This window comes from Aquarana catesbeiana, linkage group LG03 (genome assembly GCF_042186555.1).
Source record: "Aquarana catesbeiana isolate 2022-GZ linkage group LG03, ASM4218655v1, whole genome shotgun sequence".
Lineage (NCBI taxonomy): Eukaryota > Metazoa > Chordata > Amphibia > Anura > Ranidae > Aquarana > Aquarana catesbeiana.
Window position 1 is genome coordinate 635,602,454 of NC_133326.1, and position 23,578 is coordinate 635,626,031.

At 41.5% G+C, this 23,578-nt stretch overlaps 1 protein-coding gene across 1 annotated transcript in view; it reads left to right on the top strand.

The window, feature by feature from the left end:
• ATP13A1 (ATPase 13A1) overlaps positions 1–19,698 on the top strand; it is a 69,545-nt gene extending 49,847 nt beyond the window's left edge. Inside the window, exons 17-26 of the mRNA XM_073622518.1 lie at positions 1,619–1,730; positions 4,026–4,225; positions 5,396–5,492; positions 7,309–7,487; positions 8,824–8,938; positions 9,612–9,808; positions 11,389–11,531; positions 13,664–13,775; positions 16,463–16,606; positions 19,333–19,698. Of these exons, the coding sequence (XP_073478619.1) occupies positions 1,619–1,730; positions 4,026–4,225; positions 5,396–5,492; positions 7,309–7,487; positions 8,824–8,938; positions 9,612–9,808; positions 11,389–11,531; positions 13,664–13,775; positions 16,463–16,606; positions 19,333–19,443 (1,410 nt within the window). The 3' untranslated portion in view covers positions 19,444–19,698. The remainder of the gene's footprint in view (positions 1–1,618; positions 1,731–4,025; positions 4,226–5,395; positions 5,493–7,308; positions 7,488–8,823; positions 8,939–9,611; positions 9,809–11,388; positions 11,532–13,663; positions 13,776–16,462; positions 16,607–19,332) is intronic.
• The last annotated feature ends 3,880 nt before the right edge of the window (positions 19,699–23,578 follow it).

The window sequence follows — 23,578 nt, forward strand, 5'->3', positions numbered from 1 at the left end:
CTTTCAACGCTGTTGCACTTTGAATGACAACTGCGCGGTCATGCAGCACTGTACCCATATTAAAAATCAACACAAATCAAGCTTTCTTTTGGTGGTATTTAATCACCACTTTTTTTTTTATTTTTTGCTAAATAAAAAAAGACCAAAAATTTTGAAAGCGTGTTTCTTTGTTATAAAATTTTGCAAATCTTTCTTCATATATTTAGGCCAAAATGTATTCTGCTACATTTCTTTGGTGAAAAAAAACCCAAATCAGTGTTTATTATTTAGTCTGTAGGAAAGATAGCAGCGCGATCTGTCACCCCACTGTGTCGGGCGGGAAGGTGTTAATTGGTTGTAAGTTATTTAGATGGTCTGCTTTCCCACCTCTGCTAGTTGTCTTTCATGTTACTCTTCTGACTTTAAACCCCTGTTAGTCACAGAAATTGATAGGCAGTCAGATAGACATTATATCAACCACCTCTATTTTATAGTCTTTCCTCCATGTTTCTACTACAGCAGTTGTGCAGGGTGTCTAGATATGCCTGTGCAGTTCAATAGTTATCAGCGTTCGCCCTGGTGATTTTAGTAATCAGCACTCAGTAACAGACCTGGTCAGACACCCCCTTCTCTTTATCTACCTTACAAGTTTATAGGAGTACTTGAGTTGAGGAGTGTTTGCTGCTACTTGGCTCTGCCAACACTGCAAGCATAAGAGGACAGGAAGCAGCATTTTTACTGATAGAAAAATGGAATTTAAAGTGTATCTCTGATCAGAAGTGAAACGTAAATATAAATGTTTCATCGCTTTCTCAAACAATGTAATGTATAATGAATTGTATTTATTTCTTTAAATTGCATAAAAGTGTCTTGATTCTGCTAGCAGATGACATTTAAAGATCCTTCCCATAGTATGGTGGCTACGCTCATGCAATGCTTTTACAATATTCTCCCAGCATAGGCACCATCTGGAATGTCATTCCACGCAAGGGCTATAAGTGTAATGGATGACGTTACCATGTCATGTCACCATTCTGCCCGCTCTCTACCTCCTATCTACTCTCACATCTTGTCAGTGCTGAAGGGGGGAGGAAGCTTCTCATCTGTCTTATGAAGACACAAGCCCGTCTTCAGACAAGTGTTGCAGTGCATTCTGGAAAGTGCAGTTTTACATTGCAATCGATGCAGCACAGCATGTTGACATAGCAGTGATGCTGCTCATGTAGAGCAAAAAGCAATGGCCACTGCCAGATGAATGCACCAATCTTAGGAAGGTTTTATTTTACTTAATCATGATCATGTCTAGCATGCACTACAGCACTTTGAAAAATTCAAGTATCGGATGTGAAATGTCAAGATATAGCCATGACTTTAAGGCCTTTTCAAGCAGAAAGCATTTACCTGCAGGGGCACAGATCTATAAAGAGAAAGGTGTGAAACTTGTTTATCTGTAACTTAAAACAAACATTCATCAGGTGAAGCCACATACAGTACTGACTCTGAGATCAGAGTAACAGTCAAGCTTCTTGCTGTACACAATTCTTTAGTAATGGTTATAACTTCTCATTTTAAAGCGGCCTTCAGCATTTTAATGTGAATTTGGGTAAATGTGACCCCTCTGCTCTTCTCTGTTTCCCAGATAGTGATGATAACTGGGGACAATCCACTCACTGCCTGTCATGTGGCTCAGGAGCTTAGTTTTATTGAAAAACAGCACACGTTAATCCTACAGCCTACACAGGATTTGAAAGGTTAGTGATATCTGCAGTGCTTTTTAAGTTAAGTAGTGTGTAACTGTTTTGTGCTATAAAATTTCCCTTTACAGAATGACATTGGTGTGTAAATAGAATGTAAGTGATTGTGTATGAGGGACATTGGAACATTTAAAACAAAAAAAACGTACCTTTTGAGCTACATTTAAACCTTGAAGTTGTTTTTATTAGCAGAGCTCATTAATGGAAGTACAGCCAAAGCTTGTTTGGCTGTACTTCTATGGATCACAAGAGTGCAGTTTGTTTGATACTCTTATGACCCGTTTTTATCGGAGAGCGGGCTGAAGTTCACACTCTGCTGACATCAGAGTCGGTCCAGGCTCGGGCGTCATCACGACCATGGAGTCGGGATCCGCCTAGATCCCTGGACCGGTACCCGGCTCAACCTCTCAGCGAGCTTCTGAGAGCCTAATCTGGCCGCTCTCGCCCCCTCCGCAGCCCAGAGCTCCGGTGAGCATGGAGGGGGCAGATAAGAGTGGTGACTGACAACAGCTCGCAGGAGCTGTGAGAAGCAAGCGATCGGCAATGTTTACTCGGTTCTCCGTGTTAGAGGCGCCGGGGGACAGATGCAGCATTTGGACCGATGCTACATCCACCTAGGTAAGTATGGCTGACAGATCTTGACTGCTGATTGGTAAATGTATGTCGATGGACATGCCTTGTAGTAGTTTGTTCTATCATGTTTTACCACTTCCCCAAGTAGCTGTCTCAGTTATACGTGTTAGAACATATTCCAACATTTATAGTTACACTGTGTTAGCTGAGCCACATTAAAGGAGAAGTACAACCAAAGCTATTTTGGCTATACTTCTCATGAACTGCATTGCTGTGACCCATTTTCAGCCGACAGTGGGCTAAAGCCCGCTGTTGGTTGATATCAATCAGTCGGTCCAGACTCGGGAAAGATCCCGACTGTATTGGGATCTACCCAGATGCCTAGACTGACAGCTGGATCAGCCTCTACGCAAGCTGCCCCCTCCACAGCCCAGAGCTACAGTGAGCACTGGAGGAGCAGAGAGCCGGTGACTGACAGTCACCGGCTCTCTGTTCAGTAAAGAATGAGAACTGAGCGATCAGCGGACTTTGATTACTCAGTTCTTAGCCTTAGAAGCAGCAAGGGGCAGATGCAGCATCAGATCGATGCTGCATCCACCTAGATGAGTAATTTTTTTTTTTAATTAACATACTTCTCTTTTAGGCCCAGTTTACACTGGACGCGGTGCAGGAATCGCACCACGTTCCTGTTCAAATCACATGTGATTCTACAGCAGTGCGATTTGAGCCATTCATTCATTCAGTATGGCTTAAAGCACACTGTATCCACACACTGCAAAATCGTGCAGGACCCTTTTCTTTTTGCAGCACCAGTATCGGATCACATGGGTGTTCACACCCATGCAATCCGATTCTACAAATCATCCTACCTTTTCCAAACCAATTTCGGGTGTCATTAAGTTAACATACACACCCACAGCGGTTCATATGAATGGGGTGCAATTTTGATGCAGTGCGGAAACCACACAGAATTCACTGGGAATTCCGTACCACATCAGTGTGAACCTTCATCCAATCACCATGGTGTCATATAATTTGGCAAGACATATGTTGATTGCCCAAGAACATGATAGGAGGTGTGAGTCTGTTAAACCAACCTGTTTTAAATACACAAGTGGATTATCATGGTTATTTCTAGGATGGTAACTAATTCTGGGATGGGTGTTACATGGCTAAAGGTGTAAGTTGTTGGGGTAAATTGCTGGGGTATAAATGGTAAAAAGATATACAGTATGTGAGAGGCAGCGGTGGTGGTTCAGTTTAACATTGAAGGCTTCTTTCACAGATTGTACAAACCAGTTGTCCTTTGTCCAAATTGTACATGTCGCTATCCTGGGAGGAATGGCTTTTCTCCCTAGGCCTAGGGTGTTTGAAGTCCTGACCTGCAGAGATCACCCTTACTTTTTTTTGAATGGCGCCTTTTCCTCCCCATTGTCAGTCAGATTCCCACTTGGATGATTAGTGAAATGTCTTCAACATTACAGAACAAGTCCAGCTGCATGTGACTAACTACTCCTAGCTGTACCATGATTTGGATAAATGACACTTGACATGCATCTTATTTATGCATGGATTTTTTTACTATGTTAATAAGTTAGAATTGTCCTTTTCATTATAAAGCAAAACATTGAGGACCTTTGCAACTCTGCATAGTTTCTGGACTTACCGTAAATCTTGCTTACTCAATATTTTAAATATGTTTCTACTGTCTGTCTTCAGATGCCAGCTGGGTGTGGCAGTCTATCGATGGCACAGTGTCCTTGCCAGCCTTCCCCGATTCTGTGAAGTCATTCACTGATAAGTACTACCTATGCCTAACTGGAGAGGGTCTGTCTTACCTGCAAGTCACAAGAGGGAATCTGTTGAATGCACTTATTCCGCACACCCAGGTGTTTGCCCGGGTGTCCCCAAAGCAGAAGGTAAAAAAAAATATATATTTTTAAATGCTTTTTATTTAATTTTGTAGTAAGTGAATGTCTTATTTTCATCTTTTCTTCACACTTGACTACAAATTGGATTTGACCTATGTCCTATCTTTATTGAAGGATAAGTTTACCTTTTTTAAAAAGACATAATAAATGCACATCTTTTTGCAGGTTAAAAAAATGTGCATATATTTTTTTTTTATTAGAATGCTGTAAAGCAGATCACGGGTGCAGTCTCAGGCTCCTGTAGACTGTCAGTATAGCTGTCTGCCCATACTTTATACAGGCAGGCAGATACTGAATGACGGGAAGAATCTGAGAACTACCTAGAGCGCTCATCAGTGCCCTGGCAGTTCATTGAGAACTTACAAGCCGTCTGTTGCAATGGCTGATGGTAGTTGTAGTTCTCCCATTCACAAAACTTTGTGAACGAATGATGCTGCCAGGTGGGTGGAGTCCCTCACGTCCACACTTTTTTTTTTTTTTAAATTGTGACAGCAGGTGCAGGGATAAGATCTCCGGCCCACTGTCACAGGGGGGTGTGCGGGGGCTGCTCGGTTAGTAACATTTTACTAAAGGTGAACTTCAGCCACTATGGATATTTCAGTTTTGGTTTGTTGGTGACCAGTGATCTCGCATGTAATAGGAATTTCATGCGCTGCCTATCTCCTGTGGCTTTTAAGGTTTATATCCACTTTTGCTTTTGGGGGGAGGGGGGGGGACAAACATCTTCAGGTCAGTTCTATACATTGCAAGCATTTAGCAAAGGCTGTTGCAACAGGTTTTCAATGAAGCTCAGTCTTCTATCAGCACAAAATTGCCCTTCTTTAACCCCCCACTTTTCTTGTTATCCTCTGGGAGCAAAAGAAATACATGTTTTGGGTATGGAAGAGCATTTGTCTCTCTCTCGTTTTTCTTACATGTAAAAATTTTGGTTCCTGGCTCAGCTGTCTGAGTAGGAATTTACAGCGGACTTGCATTTCTCACTCCTGGCAGATGAAAGGAATGGTCACATTTTCATTTAAATGGTCAAACATCTAACCAAAGCTTAGACAAACACTGCTAATAGTCTGACTTTAGATCTGTTCTGAAATTGTAAACCCAAATTGCGAATTTTTTTTTTTTTTTTCTTGCACGTTTTTGATTGATTGTCCTTGTGTGTAGGAGTTTGTGATTACCAGTCTAAAGGAGCTGGGCTACATCACATTGATGTGTGGAGATGGGACCAACGATGTGGGTGCTTTAAAACATGCAAATGTGGGTAAGTAGAGGACTTTACCTGTGCACTATAGTAACAGCTTTTAGTAAAATAGACCACTTGGTTTCTTGGGTGTGACTTCTGTTTGTTCTTCTTTTCATTATGTCTTGAATGCAATGGCTAGGTTAATCTTTCTCTCTATTTTACAAACTTTGCTGCCCCTTCCTAATGCCTGTGGTTGTTCAGATGTCATACAAAATAATAAATATAGAGGAATTCCTGGTAAATGGCTAAATAGTTTATTTAACCACTTCAGCTCCGGAAGATTTACCCTTCTTCATGACCAGGCAATTTTTTTGGCAATACGGCACTGCGTTACTTTTAACTGACAATTGCACGATCGTGCAACACTGTAAATAAAATTTATGTCCCTTTTTTCCCCCACAAATAGCTTTCTTTTGGTGGTATTTGATCACCTCTACATTTTTTGTTTTGTTTTTTTTTTTATTGGATATGTTTTAAAGCAGAAAGTAAAAAATTATTTCTTCATCAATTTAGGCCAATATGTATTCTGCTGCAAAAATAATACCAGTAAGTGTATATTGATTAGTTTCCACAAACGTTGTATCGTCTGCAGACTGTGGGATAAATGTATTGAATTTTAATTTTTTTTTTTTTACTAGTAATAGCGGCGATCAGCGACTTATAGCAGGATTGCAATATTGCGGTGGAAAAATCTGACACTTTTGACACTTTTTTTGGAAACCATTGATGCTAATACAGTGATCAGTGCTAATATACGATGTCGCTGTACTAATGACACTGGCTGGGAAGGGGTTAATATCAGGGACGCTCAAAGGGGTTAACTGTGTTCCTAGCCAGTGTTTGTGTGCTGTGGGAGAGGTGCTTTTAATAAGGGAAGACATGAATCCCTGTCCCTGCTTTGCAGGAACACATCCATACCTTCCCTACTGACAGAATGGCAATCTGCCTTGTTTACATAGACTGCCGTTCTGCCTCTAACGATTGATCAGCGGGTGTCGGCGGACATCAAGTTTGTGGTACTCGCTGATCGGCTCCCTCTGTGCATAATCCTAGCTAGAGCGAGCCGGCGGCAGCGCACATTCACGCCTGCTGTCCGTAAGTGTGGGATCACGTGCGTGTGTATATACGTGATCTGGCACACAGCGGCCGCCCTGTAGCAGTAAACTGATCTAGGGTGGTTGTGAAGTGGTTGACTGCCAAAGAAATGATGACCTTTATCCAGTGTTGTGACCACCATACCACCTGCTGATCTAGCATGCTTCTCTTGTATCAACTCCCTGCTGATTGGACAGAATTGTTGATATCTATTGATTGTCCAATAAGCAGGCTGGAGGAAGAGAACAGAACCTAATTGCTGAAGCAGGAAATAAGTTGATCATGTGCCTCATTGTGCAGTTTGCAGATGTTTGCAAGTCAAACATGTGACTGCACGTAATGACCTCTTGGGTAAGCAAATGTGCTTTTAAATTGTGCATTTGGCTACGAGTAGTATTCTGGACACGAGAGCCTAGTGTGGCTGTAGAGTTTGCTGTGCCTCCTAATTATCTAATATTTTGAAGCTTCACACTGTGGATAAGAATGGGAATGTATAGCACTGCTGGAAACCAGAAGCCCTGTGTAGGTAGATTATGGGACCCTTCATGCATTTCATACAGTTTTCTTTCTACTTGGACTGGATTGTACATTTTGAATAGATTATAGTTTATGTAGTAAGTGTTCAGGACTGATCCTTTCTACAAATGCACTTTCCACCCTCTCTCCTTTCCTATTTAGTTTATAAACTCTTGCATTGTCTGTTTTTGTGATAGTAAAGATATCATGCTAAATATTTCAGGGGTGGCCTTGCTTGCCAATGCACCAGAGCGTTTGCCAGAGAAGAAGAAGCCGAAACGGGAAGTGCTTGGTGACGGCAGACCGCTGCCCCCACACTCCAGTAACTCAATCAAGCCCACATCCCGAGCAGCTAAAAACAGAATTATGTCACAACGAGAGGAACAGCATGCTCTACAACGGGTAAGTTCAGAGCTCAGATAAGCCACATTGATTTTATGGTCTGCAATTATTTCATATTAAAGCTATCTGACAGAAGGACCTGGATGGTTATCCAGTTCGCCCAAGCAGATTTTACCTACAGACAGTTGATCACGATCACTTCATCTTTATCAGATGCTGGTACACTGCAGGGCTTGTGTTCTTGACTCATTAGTACATTGAATCATTGATGAATGGTCTTAATCTGTTGCGCTCCAGGCAGGTTAGGGTTCAGGTAGATTTTTTTCGTTGACAATGCCATCTTAGCCCCTATTTAGATCTGCAGTTGTCATGTTACACGTGTGTCCAACTATACAGTGTCAACCTATTGAGTGTTTGAAAATGGGTTGAGAGCTGACACAAGCACACTGGCAGCTGTGACAGTTATCACCAGAGGCATGCTTAAATGTAGAATACACTGCATGTGCACTAGTATTATAGAACACTGTATAAAACAGCCTTTGTATGTATGACTAACCCCTTCATGCCTGAAGGTAAAACGATTGCTTGCCTGCAGTTAGCGTGTTTTATTTATTTTTTAGCATAAATTGGACCTTCATTTGGTGGCAAATGTTAAAGGATATTTCCTGTGTTTTTTTTTTTTCTTTACCATCCAAGGAACAGTGGCTATAGCCACCGGCAGTAATCGCATGTCAAATACGACAGGCTGTTTGTACCCCAGTTGACAGATGGATCGACTTGGGTACAATCAGCCAGCCCAGACATGAATCTAATCTTGGCTGGTTCCTGCTGAACCAACTGAATTTATATGCATGTATGGCCGGCTTTACTTTAGGGACTACTCAATATTTTTGCATATATTTCTTTGCAATAAGCTTGAATTGTCCAGTTTTCTGATGGGTTTAGTTTGTGTAATTCCAGTAAAATTGTAACTAAGCCTAAACCTACTCCCAGCTCCATTCAAAGCTTATTAGAACTACCCTGTAAAGGAAAGATGCCTATACTTATGCCTATACTTATGCTGAAGGTTCTCCAGTCACTTGATCAAGTCCTAGCGCCGCCTTCAGTGTAGCAGGGGGACAGCCGACAATGGCTGCCCCATAGTAAACCTATTGTTGATTACATCGCCCAGGCTCTGCAGCCATTATTGGCGATCTCTCCTCTACACCAAAGCCAGCTGCTGGCGAGATCGTGTGATTGGACTTCCCTCAGCATAGGTAAGTATAGACTTCTTTCCTTTTACAGGGTAGTTAGAATAGGCTTAAAATAGGAGTGGAAGTGGGTTTAGGCTTAGTATTTTTTTTTTTTTTTTTCTGAATAGGTTTTAATTTTTTCACTATGTTTACTTCTTCTTTAGGAGAGGATCAGTCAAGTCTTAAAGGAGTTGGAGGAGGATCAGGTTCAAATAGTCAAGCTGGGAGATGCGAGCATTGCTGCTCCATTTACGTCAAAGCTGTCCTCTATCCAGTGCAGTGAGTAACAGTCATCATGCAGATCTTAGCTTCTGTGCTTTTTTTATGCGGCAGTCAAGTAATGATATATTAAATAGTAGTAAAGGAGCTTTAAAACAAACCCTCACTGGCCTATGTTGCCACAGGCACTGTGGAGCAAATCCTCAAGGACGCAGAAAAAAAATAAATGTCTTTGCAACACAGTATTAATAGCCAGTAGGAAATCTTGTAGTATTTGTTATCTTAAAATGGTAGGCAAAGTCTTATACACTTGTACCTACGGGTAAGCTTATAATAAGGCTAGTATGTGTGCATGCTAGCACATTATGGCATAAACCTGCAGAGGCCCATTAAAAAAACAAAAAAAAAAAAATCAGCCCATAGAAGAAATGTAAGAATGGCTGTGGTCCATAGTGGTGTACAGGTGCAAGAGCTGAAGTGGTTAAAATTAGAGACCAGAGGAGTACAAAATTGGGATTGTTAGGATTCAACTTCTGTGTCATGGAAAAAATGAAACCTGAATCCCTTTGTATCACTATGGGCAACAACTCCACTTTATTGTGGGTTTTTTTTCCCAGTTTAATGACTCCTATAGAGAAGACTGATGAATTAGAAATAAGAAGTTTGAAGACCTAGTCCTAGATGGAGTTTGACAATATAAAAATGTTTTTTTCTTTTTCTTCCCTCTTCGTAGTCTGCCATGTCATCAAGCAAGGTCGTTGCACTCTGGTAACAACGCTACAGATGTTTAAAATTCTGGCACTGAATGCTCTGATCTTGGCCTATGGACAGAGTGTTCTGTATCTGGAGGGGGTGAAGTTCAGCGACTTTCAAGCAACACTACAGGGGCTTCTTTTGGCTGGCTGCTTTCTCTTCATCTCCCGCTCCAAGGTGTGTCTGTCTGTGTTTTTCTGAATAGTCTCCCCACTTTAACAGAACATGGCTCTTTCACCGAGTAAATGCCATTACATCTTGTGGCCATTCCTTTCTGTAAAAGGGGTAACTATTCTATTCGCACAAAGAATTGTTAGCAAAAATTATTCTCCAGTAATACTCCACTCAGGTAATTACTCCTGCGATATGTACTGTGAGTGGATGTTAATGTACGATGTGACTATATGTGCCTGCTCAGTCTTTCACTGTCTCTCCCTGTATGAGCTAGAGATGGGGGAGAGGGCTGGTTGTCAACCTCTGATTCATATACTTGTGTCTTGTCACTAGACCTCAAAAGCACCTGGTCAAAATATTCCAGACTATTCACAGCATAGCAGTAAAATGACTCAACAAAAGCATAAAGATCTGCTTTTAGTACACAATTTATTGGCTGCAAGTGGATAACATAAGCTAATTGCATACAATATACAATATTTCAGATTTACCTGGCAGATGGTTTTTTTTTTTTTTTTTTTTTTTTTTTTTTTTTTTAAACCTGAACTTTCCAATGAATGCTTGTAACCCCTTCCCGACTGAGGTATAGCCTCTGATAGCATTTACCATTCAATTGTGTCAAGAAAAAAATACCCGTAGTTGTCATTGCTCCCCCTTTCTTTGTGTGTAAATATGTGGGTTTCTGAACCATTTTTTAGAAATGTATAAAGCATGGAGAAGGGATCTAAGTTATTTTACAAACTTTCTGCATTAATCATTGACTTAGGCAGGTCATAGATGGTTTGAATTTCTTTCATTGCAGGGAAATAATTTACACGATTCCCCAATCAACAGTGTTGACAGGGAAATCCCTCCTGCCGAGCAATTGTCTTTCCCGGCGAAGGGGCAGGGAAGCCGTCCCCGCCGGGAGAAGACAGTGATCATCAGTAGCAGCTATAGCAGCCGCTTGCGATAATCGCAAGCGAATGTGGCAGGCTGGTTGTACCCAAATTGATCGATCGTTCAACTTAGTACATTCAGCCTGCCCATTAATGGTTTCAATCTCAGCCGATTTCTGCTGAACCGGCCGAGATTTGAACAGTCTATGGCTGGCCTAACACGGCCTAAAACACCCTACTGCTGCTAAACCCTAAACATAAACTTTGTTTATTTGGATCCTTTTGGTCTGTTAAATATGCAATTGAAAGGAATTTGTTATCTTTTTTTTAAAAAAAACATCTTTTGATCTGCCAAAATCTTGAGAGCTGGTAACTTCCTGTACTTTTTTTTTTCCTGTACTATCACTGCCTGTGATGACTGTTGTCTTTTACATTTGTTCTTGGTTAGCTCTCCTATGAAGAATAAAAGAAGGGTGGAGGTCTGTGGTCCTGTCTTGTTTCTGTTGTCCTGATACGGAAAGGTGGTTGAGTTGTCATGCTAGGACTAAATGTGTTACTAGCAGATTCATTGATTAAAAATGAAGGAAAAAAAGTATGAAAAACAAAACTAATGAAACAACCACATCTAAAGATTGATGACCTGCAATATATTACATTTTTGGCTATTGTAACTGATTAATTCATGTTCTTCCCCTCTCATTTCAGCCTCTTAAATACCTCTCCAGGGAACGTCCTCTGCCCAACATCTTCAACCTATACACCATCCTCACTGTGATTTTACAGTTCCTTGTCCACTTCTCCAGTCTCATCTATTTATACAGGGGAGCAATGGAGAGAACAGAAGCCAAGTAAGATGCTCTTTGATATCTCAATGTTTCTAGTGACATTTTATAGTCATGTGTGTGATCTGGAAGGGTGATGTTTTTGGAAACATTGGTTTGTTTTGTAGGCAGAACTAATGATTATAACATGGCTCTACTCAGTATCTCTGCTAAAGGAATAAGACTAGGTTGCACATTCAAGCTTCATTCCCACGGTCATAAAAACAAACACACATACAAGTGTTTTTTCTATCCAATTGCTAACCGCATAGCGCCATTATATGGCGGCAAAGTGGCTCTCCTGTGCCAGATCACGTACCTAGTATGTGATCCGTCACTTCCGGGTAGGGTGCCAGCTGCTTGTGCTGTGTTTGGTCACAGCACAAACTGATCAGCAACTGCGTGCCAATGGATGACCACCGGCACCCACTGATCGATGAGGAGAAAGACAGAACAGAGATCTGCCTATGTAATCATGGCATAAATCTGTCCTCTCAGCGGGAATGTGCTGGATTTTGTTTCTCTGCAAAGCAGGGAACTAAATCCAGCACATCCCTTAGTAGAAGCACCTCACTGTTTACACATAAACACTGGTTAGGCACACATTTAACCCTTTGATTGCCCTAGATGATTAACCTCTTCCCAGCCAGTGTCATTAGTACAGTGTATATTTTTAGCACTGATCACTGTATTAGTGTCACTGGTTCCCACAGTGTCAGATTGTCTGCCGCAATTACTGCTATATGTTGCTTATCACCTCCATTACTAGTAGGGTTGCACGGATACCGTTTATCGGCTAGTGCTAGTACCAATACTTTCAGTCGAGTACCGATACTTTGCAGTGCAATTTGCATCAATGCAAAAAAAATTGTCGCAAATCGCACTGCGAAGAATCGCATTTGATTTGATCATCGATTTTCCCCCACTGCTCCTGTGTGTGTGTGTGTATGTTTGTGTACAAAGGGATTAAAGCGCCATCTAGACAGGTTAAACAATGTTAGAACTCAGTTTATATCTGGTACCAAATCTGGGCTGCTAAAGAAGAAGTTCCGGGACCCCGTGGATATAGGGATGAAGTGATGTCAGCTTGGGGGTGGGCCGCCTCTACATCTCCAGCGGCCCTGATTTCCTCTCAGATATGTACTGAGAGTTCTAACATTATTTAACCTGACTAGATGGTGCTTTAATCCCTTTGTGTACACACACGCGCGAGCAGTGGGGGAAATCGCATGTGATTCGGACAGGAATTGCACTGCATTCCTGTTCAAATAGCATGTGACTCTTTGCAGTGCTATTTGCACCCGTTTATTTTGTATTGACCGCAAAGTATCGTTTTCGGTATCAGGAGCATTTAGGCGAGTACCGATACACATTCAAATGCTTGGTATTAGTGCATCCCTAATTACTAGTATAAAAAATATATATATTAAAAATTCCAATATATATCCCATACTCTGAAGACCCTAACTTTTATGTAAACCAATCAATATACACTTTTTGGAATTTTTTTTTTTTTTACCAAAAATGACGCAGAATACATATTGGCCTAAATGGAGGGTAAATCTTCCAGAGGTCAAGTGGTTAATTACGGATCTGAACACAGCCACATTGTTTTCAATGGAGGCATTCACATAGGTGAGTAAACATTAGCTGCTTTCAGATCCATAACCGAGTCCAAAAATCTGTGTCTAAGAACATGCGATTTACACGCATATAAACACATGTAAATGAAGTCTAAACAAAGGAGGAGAAAATGATCATAAACAGTCATTGCCTGGATCAACTGTAGGTTGTATATACTTTTTTATTGGTTAAACTAGATGGACTTGTGTCTTTTTTTCAACCAGACTAACTATGTAAGTCACTAATGGAAAAAGATCATCTGGACACCACAATGAATACTAGTGACTAGGTCATTTCTCTCTTTTTTGGAGCATAGCTTCCAGAGTTCCGTTTCTGTAACATTTTGTATGCTTGCTGTATATTTCATGTTATGAAAATTTTTAACTTCTCCCTCTTCGCTGTTTCTCAAGATTGCAGTATAGTAAATAGGGAAAACTGTAAAGGTTTTTGTCTCAACATCATTCAAATTTACAATACAGATCTTTGGAAAACCGTGCGATGTTGCTGTTAATGTGCACTTTATTTTTATTGTATAGGAAGGATGAGTTTGTGGATTTGTATAAGGAGTTTGAGCCAAGTTTGGTGAACAGCACAGTGTATATCATGTCCATGGCTATGCAGATGGCCACATTTGCTATTAATTATAAGGTAAGTCCCTTTGGATTTTGCTCTATAGAAGACATTGATTTTTTTTTAGAGCTTAAACCTTCAAGTTGCTTTCTGTTTAAGACCGCTTTTTCCTCAACTATAACGGTAACTTGGAAGATCCATACCTCTTATTTCTATATGCAGCGTCTCTGGTAAAAACAGGCAGCCTTCATCTTTCTTCAGAGGTAACGAGTAGCACTGTAAGTGCCCTCACATAAAAATTGCAACTCTTAACCACTTCCGGACCGCCGCACACCGATGTATGTCCAAACTTTGAAGGGGTATGTCGTTGTTATGGCAGCAGCTAGCTGCCATAACCCCGGTATCCCCGTTTTCGTGCGGCGGTCCTCTTTCTGATAAAAGTGGTCCCTGCGGCGCGAGATCACTTTTATCGGTGGCAGGAGAGGGACCCGCCGCGATCCAGAGCCGTTGGTAGCGGCGAAGGCGATCGCGCCTGCTGTGCCTGGAGACGAGTGAGGCTAAGATGGTGCCCACTCGTCTCCATGACACTGCTGGGCGGAAGCGACGTCAAAACGTTACTTCTGCCCATGCCTCCTTAAAGGCATATTTTTTTCAATGTCATTTTTTTAAATGACTTTTTTTTTTTTTTTTTTTTTTTTTATTGCATTTTAGTGTAAATATGAGATCTGAGGTCTTTTTGACCCCAGATCTCATCTTTAAGACGTCCTGTCATGCCATTTTCTATTACAAGGGATGTTTACATTCCTTGTAATAGGAATAAAAGTGACACTTCTTTTTTTTTTTTTTTTTTTTGAAAACGGTGGTCAAACCACACATGTTATCGCGATTTTTTAGGGTGAAAGTTTGACGCCATTCCACGAGCGGGTGCAATTTTGAAGCGTGACATGTTGGGTATTAATTTACTTGGCGTAACATATTTCACAATATAAAAAAAATTGACTGTTGTCTTATTTTTTTTATTCAAAAAAGTGAATTTTTTCCAAAAGTGCGCTTATAAGACCGCTGCGCAAATACGGTGCAAAAAAAAAGTATTGCAACGACCGCCATTTTACTCTCTAGGGTGTTAGGAAAAAAAACATATATAATGTTTGGGGGTTCTAAGTAATTTTCTAGCAAAAAAACCTGTTTTAAACATGTAAACACCTAAAATCCAAAACGAGGCTGGTCCTTCAGTGGTTAAACCATACCAACTAAATAGCAGAACCCCTGTCCTGTTGTCACCGATCAAAGGGATGCAGGATTGTGCATTGAGTACTCTGCGCACAGGAGCTTTGCCAATGTTTCAGTTGAAACTAGAACCCATTTGTCACTGTATATGATCAGCTTTGAAGGCACTATAAAACAAACAAGCAAAGGGTGCGACCATCTGATTGTAACAGGTTATTATATAAAAAGATTAAAAAGCAGGTATGCACTCACAGCTAGTTGAAAAACAGGCATATTATCCCCCACAAAGGAATCGCCACTGGACTGGCTCAGGATGGAAACCATCTGCAGAGTTTGGCAGGAAAGTGACCAGGCACTGCAGTGTTAATGCCAAAAAGTAGGTGATGTAGAGCGCACGGAAGCTTGGATGTAAGAAGTGTCAGTTTCTGGATGGGCGGATGATGGAGGCTGTCATCGTGGGCGCGGCTACATGTTTCACCGGATTCACTCCCCTTTCTCAAGCCTAAAGAGGCTCTCTGCTGTTAACTCTGCAGTGCCTGGTTGTTTTCCTGCCAAACTGCATGTGGTTTCCATCCTGAGCCATTCCAGTGTTAGTGATACTAAATTCTCGTTTGTTATTTTTAAAGAAAAAGTAAAATAAAAAATGATGATCTTACCTGCTCTGTGCAGTGGCTTTGCACAGAGCAGCCCAGATCCTCCTCTTCTCGGGTACCTTGTCAGCGCTCCTGGCCCCTCCCTCCTTTTGAGTGCCCCCACAGCAAGCAGATTGCTATGGAGCACCCGGGCTGAGCCACAGCTCTGTGTGTCCATTCAGACACAGAGCTGCGATTTGGCCTCACCACCTCTCTTTTAAATGGCTAACTGACTTTGGCAGCAGAGGGAGCCAATGACTCAGGTAAGTATGAGGGGGGCTGCTGCACTCTGAATGTTTTTTTATCTTATTGCATAGAATGCATTAAGATTAAAAAAAACTTCTGCCTTTAGAAACACTTTAATTACTTTGTGGGGGGGGCAACGTGCCTGTTTCTTTTAAGTACATGTGAGTGCATACATGCTTTTTAATCTTTTTATGTAATAAATTGCTTCACTCAGTTGGTCATGCCCTTTTACGTGTTTGTTTTATAGTGCTTTGATTGGAGGATCCACCTGGTCCTTTCTGAGGAGCTACAACCACATCCAACAATGATTGTTTACATTGTTTATTTTGCACCATAGTAGTCATTTTGTATTTTTTTTCTATAATCAGCAATGATTTCACAGGAGTGCAAAAAAGCCCTCACTTTTTATTTGACAGCCGAATGTGATGTTTGAGTTAGGACTAGACCATTTAAAGTTTCACTAGGTGGAAAAAAGCTAATTTTGCTGTCAGATAACCTAATAATCAAATATTTCATGTTTACTGTACAGTGAAACATATTTTGGACTATACCTTTTCTTCAGACTTTTAGCCCTTTTGTAACAGTCTGTTTATTTGACATGCTCACATGGTCTTTATTGCATTACTTCATATGCCATTGTGCATTCTGTGTTTTTCTTAGGGCCATCCATTTATGGAGAGCTTACGAGAAAACAAACCCTTATTGTGGAGTATAGTGTTATCAGGAATGGCCATTTTGGGTCTTCTGTCTGGTACATCTCCAGAGTTTAATGAGCAGTTTGGCCTGGTGGACATACCAGTGGAGGTAACTATAAAACCAGACTTGAATTTTGCAGCAAAACTTTTAAGTTCAACATGGTCTCCGTACCATATATGTAATATTAGGCTTTTGTTTTTTATTCATTTTTATTTTTTTCAACCCCTTTACTTACACAGATTATTTGTCAGAATAACTCCCAGATTCCTACATCTCCATTTCAGGTCACCAGTGTTGAAGAGTCCAGTTCCATTAAGCCCACGGCTGGTGTTTTGAGAGCTGTACACATACTGTTGTAGATACCTTCTTTTAGAAACCATTGTGTGATGCCCATTACACAGGCTGGTGTGACTTATGTCTCTCTATCCATAGAGACACTGGCCCACAGGGCCAAAATTCTAAGTTGGCATTTTTTGTTAGGGTGCCAGTGGTTGGTCTGACCCTTAATTCTGAGGCAAAATATTAAAAGCCAGCTCAAGCCAAACCTTTTTTGGATAGAGCAGGGAAGTGTTGGGAGCATCTGTCAAGGTTTTATCTGTATGTCCATGTAGAGATGTCGCCTCCCTTCCTGACTTCTGTCAAACACACTTTTAGTATTGTGGTGAAAAATGTGAGTTTCTGACAATGTTTTTATTGCTGTCTGTGCCTTTCTGTCCTGGTGACATCCAAACCCCACATTTCTTATACAGTGGAACCTCAGATTGCAAGTAACACGGTTAACAAGCGTTTCGTAATACGAGCTGCTATTTTTTTAAATCCTGACTCGGATTGCAAGTGTTGTCTCGCAAAACGAGTAGGATTCAAGCCTCTGCGCTGTGCAGTACCGCATTTGGCCAGAGGTGCGGGGACACCGGTGACACTCTGAGCCGTTTGGAAATACTCAGTTCCCGAGTGTTTCCGAGGGTTTCAGAGTGCATCCGAGCAGTCTCCAAGTATTTCTGTGTCTCTCTGGCCACATACGTTATTGCATGCAATAGAAGCTTATGTGGAACTAATTCTCTTCATTTCCATTGACTTCTATGGGGAAACTCGCTTTGATATGCCAATGCTTTGGAATACAAGCTTTCTCCTGGAACGGATTATGCTCGTAATCTAAGATTCCACTATATAGGGTAATGGGGACATGAAATATAGATGAATCTCCCCAGTTTGAACACATAAATAAGCAAACAAAAATGTTATCTCTTCTCAGCTGTAGCTATTAAAAAAACAAAAAAAAAAACAATTGGCGTTAAGCTTTAAAGCGGAAGTAAAGTCAGCGATACTTGTCCTTCAACAGTCTGATGTCCCATACCAGCATCCTCTACCCAGCTTCGTCAGAGTGCCAGGCTGCAGCCATCTCCATTGGCCTCATATTTAAGTCGTCCTGGAACACAGGATCTGTGCCGAAATGTAATCTGCACATGCACAGTTTATTGTATATTCCAAAGAAGACTGCAAGCAGGCAGGTTGGTTTATTTTATTGTAGAAGAGACATTGCATGTCTCTTCTGCAAGAGCCTGCCTGATCACATTTTTTCTTAACTGAGACTTAAAGGATAAGTTCACCTTTCATAATGTCTTACACGCATAATCGGTGTGTAACATGTTATGAATGCACCAGCCCACGCACCTCCCGCTCCCCTGTTGTGCCAGCTAGCAGAGCATCTTCTCCACCTGCTAGCTGTCCAAAAAAATTTAAAACGTGGCTGTGCGGGGCTCCGCCCTCCCGGCCACGTCTTTAATTTACAGCGCTCTGTGAATGGAAAACGACAAGACCCGGCAGCCTTTGCGGCTGTCGGCTTGTAGTTTTCAATGAACTAGTGCCGTGGTAGTTCATTCATTCTTCCTGTCAGCATGTATGAGGTACGAGCAAGCCTATACACTGACAGGTCTGTAGAAGCCCTGCATGGCATCAGTGATCTAGTGCAATGCTTTACAGGCTCCTGTAACAAAAAATTATAAATGCACATTTTTTTACCTGCAAAAAATGTGCATTTAATATTTTTTTCTGAAAAGGTGAACTTGTCCTTTAAGTTTTTATTAAATATCCTATATTGAGGTATTAAGGGTGTTGATCAGTTTGGCTGTTTTCTTGACCTGTAATCCTCAGTACTTTGAGTCTCCTATGCAAAACAAGTATGCAAAGCAGAAATGTCACAAGTCCTTATATGCATACTTGTTTAGGGTCATTGAAAGTATTGAAGCCTGAGAGGGGGCATTCACACCTTTGCATTGTAGTAACATGTGGCAACACATCCTATCCATGTTATTTTCATTGGAATCCCAGCACACTGGAATACACTTGCCATGGCAGCATACTGCAACAAATGACAACTTACTAGCATTGTGTTGTACTACATCTGAAAAATGGTGCATGCTTAATTTTCACATTTAAAAAATTAGGCCGCCTTAACGTAACGAACAATAACATATCGCAGTGGGGCCAAATAGATGTGAATGGGCTCTTAGGGTCAGCATGATTGCTAGGCAGATAGCATTATGCTTCTTTTACTGACCTGGCCCAAGCACATTAATATCTGTCTTTAGTACACTGGTTCAGCACGTAGTTGATTCAGGTCAGTGGCTCACCAAATTGTAAAGCTAGGGTTTAGAAGATAGTCCTGAAGCGTGCAATCTCATAGAAAAGTCAGCAGTGGCACCTCCAATGTGTCTGCACCAGTGTCCTTTTATTCAGCTTGCAATAGAAATTACTATATAGTACTCCTATTACTTTCAGGTTATTTCAATTGTTTAATGGGTTTGTCATCATTTTTTTTTTTTCTTTTTTTCCAGTTCAAGCTGGTGATCGTTAAAGTTCTGTTATTGGATTTCTGCTTGGCCTGGGTGGTAGACCGGATCCTCCAATACGTCCTTGGGAGCTGTAAACTCAAAGTGCCTTCTTGAACTTAAAGACTAAAACTATCTACAATGTCAAGCCACTTAATGGCCAGCCTGCAGTCTTTATTCCCAAAGGCACCTCTGGTTCTTAAAGAAGGATAACGGATAATGGGAAACGTGGATATGAAGAACATTCCACTCAACACCTGAAACTTGAAACAAAATGTTTGGGACGCAACAAACTGATCCCATTGTTTTTCTACTAAAATTCGCTTTTGGAAAGCGCAATTTATTAAATAAACAGCATTGAGGGGTTTTAAATCATTTTCTCTTTTGGATCCCATCTCAACCATGTTACCTGCAGCAATTTGATGCTAAGCTTTTATATCTTCAGTCCCAGAGCTCATTACATCCCTTTATTGTATTTGGTGGTGGTGTAGACTGATATGAAAACACGTACAGTGCCAATCCTCCATACATGGTGTCAAAGCAGTAGATAATCCTCACGCTCGAAAAGAGGTGTTTTACAGGGCACTTTTTTTTAACGAAACATGGTATTTAATTTTTGAGGTTTTATAAACCTTGTGAAAAATGAGTGAACCTTGGCGTCGGGTACCCAAGGTCAAGTTCAAGCTATCTTTAAGCTTCGACATGAATGCTTTTTCCAAGAAAGTTCCCAAGATGAGATAAAGGGACAGATAAATTGTGTATTAATGTTGGTAAGTGATCACAGGTCAGTTGCCTATAGGATTTATATGAAGGAACATTTGTACTGTGTGCTCTTAACATTGGCCAGTGTCCATAAATCATGTTTACAATCAAAATTTAAAATGTGTTTTTGTTGCAGCTTCAGTTCTTGATGTTTCATGTCCGGAAAACATCTTTTTGTGATGATCTCTTAAAAGGGAAACAAAGCTTTTCAACTGCTTTATCAGTTAAGAGACCCTGTGACCAATATCAGTTTTTGGATGGACTGACCCCTTAAAGGGACTGTGTAATGAAAATGGTCATATTCTGACTCACATCCACGTATTAATTCTAGGATAGCAAGCGAACAAACAGGTTTCACTGCCTCACTGAAAGATTTACCCCCCTTTAACCACTTAAGCCCAGGGAGGTTTTACCCCCTTCATGACCAGAGCACTTTTTGCAATTTGGCACTGCGCTGCTTTAACTGGTAATTGCGCAGTCATGCAATGCTGTACCCAAACAAAATTTGCGTTCTTTTTTCCCCACAAATGGAGCTTTCTTTTGGTGGTATTTGATCACCTCCTGGGATTTTAATTTTTTGCGATAAACAAAAAAACCCGGAAATTTTTGAAAAAAAACATTTTCTACTTTTTGTTAAAAAAAATCGAATAATCTAAATTTTAGTCATACATTTAGGCAAAAATGTATTCAGCCACATGTCTTGGGTAAAAAGAATTTCAATAAGCGTATATTGGTTTTGTGCAAAAGTTATAGCGTCTACAAAATGGTGCATTTTCTGGAATTTACTTAGCTTTGAGTTTATGGCTGCCTATCATTTCTTGAGGTGTTTAAAATGGCAGGGCAGTAACCCCCCCAAATTACCCCTTTTTGGAAAGTGGACACCCCAAGGAATTTGCTGAGAGGCATGTTGAGCCCATTGAATATTTTATTTTTTTTTGTCACAAGTGATTGAAAATTGACAAAATTATTTTGTTTACACAAAGTTGTCACTGAAATGATATATTGCTCACACATGCCATGGATATATGTGGAATTACACTCCGAAACATTCTGCTGCTTCTTCTGAGTATGGGGATACCACATGTGTGGGTCCTTTTGGCAGTCTAGCCGCGTACGGGCCCCCGAAAACCAATCACCGCCTTCAGGATTTCTAAGGGCGTAAATTGTTGATTCCACTCCTCACTACCTATCACAGTTTCGGAGGCCATGAAATGCCACGATAGCACTAAACCCCCCCAAATGACCCCTTTTCGGAAAGTAGACACCCCAAGCTATTTGCTGAGAGGCATGTTGAGTATTTTGCAGATCTCGCTTTTTCTCACAAAGTTTTGAAAAAAGGAAAAAAAATACATTTTCCATTTCTTTCTTCATTTTCGAAAACAAATGAGAGCTGCAAAATACCGGGGCTTGGTAATCCCCTCAGCTGAATGTCCAAAACGTACCGCGTCAGGAGGGACGTTTCGGAGCATTCTAATTGGTCAATGCTGCCACATGGGCGGAGCCGACCAATCAGCACCTGCATAGCCCTTCCTGTCAGCTGGAAATTAAACGCTGAGGGGATTTCTAAGCCCCGGACTCCTGATGCGGCTATTCTGGGGCTCAGAACGGAAGATTGCCGTGGTCAAGGTCAGCGGGACCGGGGAGTGCAAGGTCCTGTGTAAATTCACATTACATATTTTTCTGTAAAGGTGAACTAAAAAAATATAGCGCTCCTTTACTGCCGGCGCCCGCCCGCCCCAGTGTGAAAGTAGCCTTCATGCAGCCGGCTCACTGAATTTGGATTGGGAAATTGGGGCACAGCACCTCTTGGATACAGAAGGCCTGTGATCTCTTCCTGGAATTTTAGGAAGAATCCAGTTCATCCAGACGCTTTGTATAGCACATAAGCGTTGCACAGAGCCAATTGGAATAAGTATATAAACACTTTTTTGTACCGGCGTCTGGCCTTATGGGCAATTAATTACGGCCCCATTCTCTTCTTGTTGAAGTACACCACTCCCATTTTAAGGTTGTATTCGTGGACACAGAGGGGCTTCTCAACAACACCAGTTGCCGTAGTAATTTGGACTGCCGTGTCTGCGTGAATGGAAGACAGAGCAAAAACGTTCCATTTGTCCTTCCATCTCATGGCAAGCAATTCATTGGAACTCAAGCAAGCTAAGTGGAGCATCTACAAGCTGTTGGGGGAAACATGTATAAAAATTGTCCATGCATAAATGGTACCCCTTCCTGAATAAGGGTGACGCCAAGTCTAAACAATCTTGCCGTTACACCCTATGTAGTCTGGGCAATTGGGGTGCTCCACACTCTTATCTTTTCCCTCGTAAACCAGAAAACTATATTTATAGCCTTTTGCCCTGTCACAGAGCTTATACTTCATATCCCCATATCTGGCATGCTTGCTGGGGAGAAACCGTTTGAACAAAAGGCGGCCATTAAATGTAATCAGGGACTCGTCAATGCAGACATCTTGCTCGGGAATAAACAAAGCTGCAAATTGTTGGTTCAAGTGGTTTATGAGGGGCTGACCTTTGTGGAGCCGATCATATTCAGGGTCACCCTGAGAAGGACAGAGTTCATTGTCATTGAAGTGCATGAACCGCAAGATTTGCTTGTATCAAGTCCTGGCCATGGCAGCAGAGAACACGGGCATATGGTGAATTGGGTCAGTGCAACTTACTCTTTTTAGTAATGCCCATGAGGAGGGATAGGCCCAGAAAGATCTTAAATTCTGGAACCGTTATAGGTTTCCAGCCAAATTCTCTGGCAAGAATCAAATTTGGATTTGCGGCGATAAATTGCTTTGGTCCACAATAGATCTGTACAGATCTTCCGTGAAAAACGGCTTATAAAAGTCAAGGGAAGTAAAATCCGCTGTTTCCACCAGAATTCCAGGTTGGCCAGTGAATGGGGGAAGTACGGGCACTGTAGAAGTGGTGTGTTGCCATTCAGGATTTGCAAACGCATCAGAAAGGACACTATGGGTTCTACGGGCCTGTGTTTGATCTCTTGGTGACTGCGGGGCACTACTTGTGCTAGCCATCGCACAAGCTTGAACTGCACTTATGGGACTGGCCACATCAATGATACTGCAGTGCTTGTTTGTCTACGACCAGGATGTACTAGGCCGCTGGTGCTTGCCAGTTCACCAGAAGGTTGAGCGGTGCTAGTACTGGCTCTCTGCTGCATACGAGAACCATGCGATTGTTGCACCTCAGCAAAGGAAGGACTAGGTTGGGTATGCCTGACCTTAGCAGGACCCATTACTCCGTCATCAGAGCTATCTGTTAGGGTGCCGCTGCTGTCTACAGGTTAGTATAGTTAACCTGAATCAGATTGTGACTCTGACAGGCTTCCCCTGCGCTCTCGTCTGTCATGCTCAGTATCCTGTTGGCCTCTTCACTAGTGTACCTTTTGTTTGACATTCTTGCCACTAAATTTACAGGTACAGCTAGTGTGACTCACAGGTAAAAATGCACCTGGTTATCAG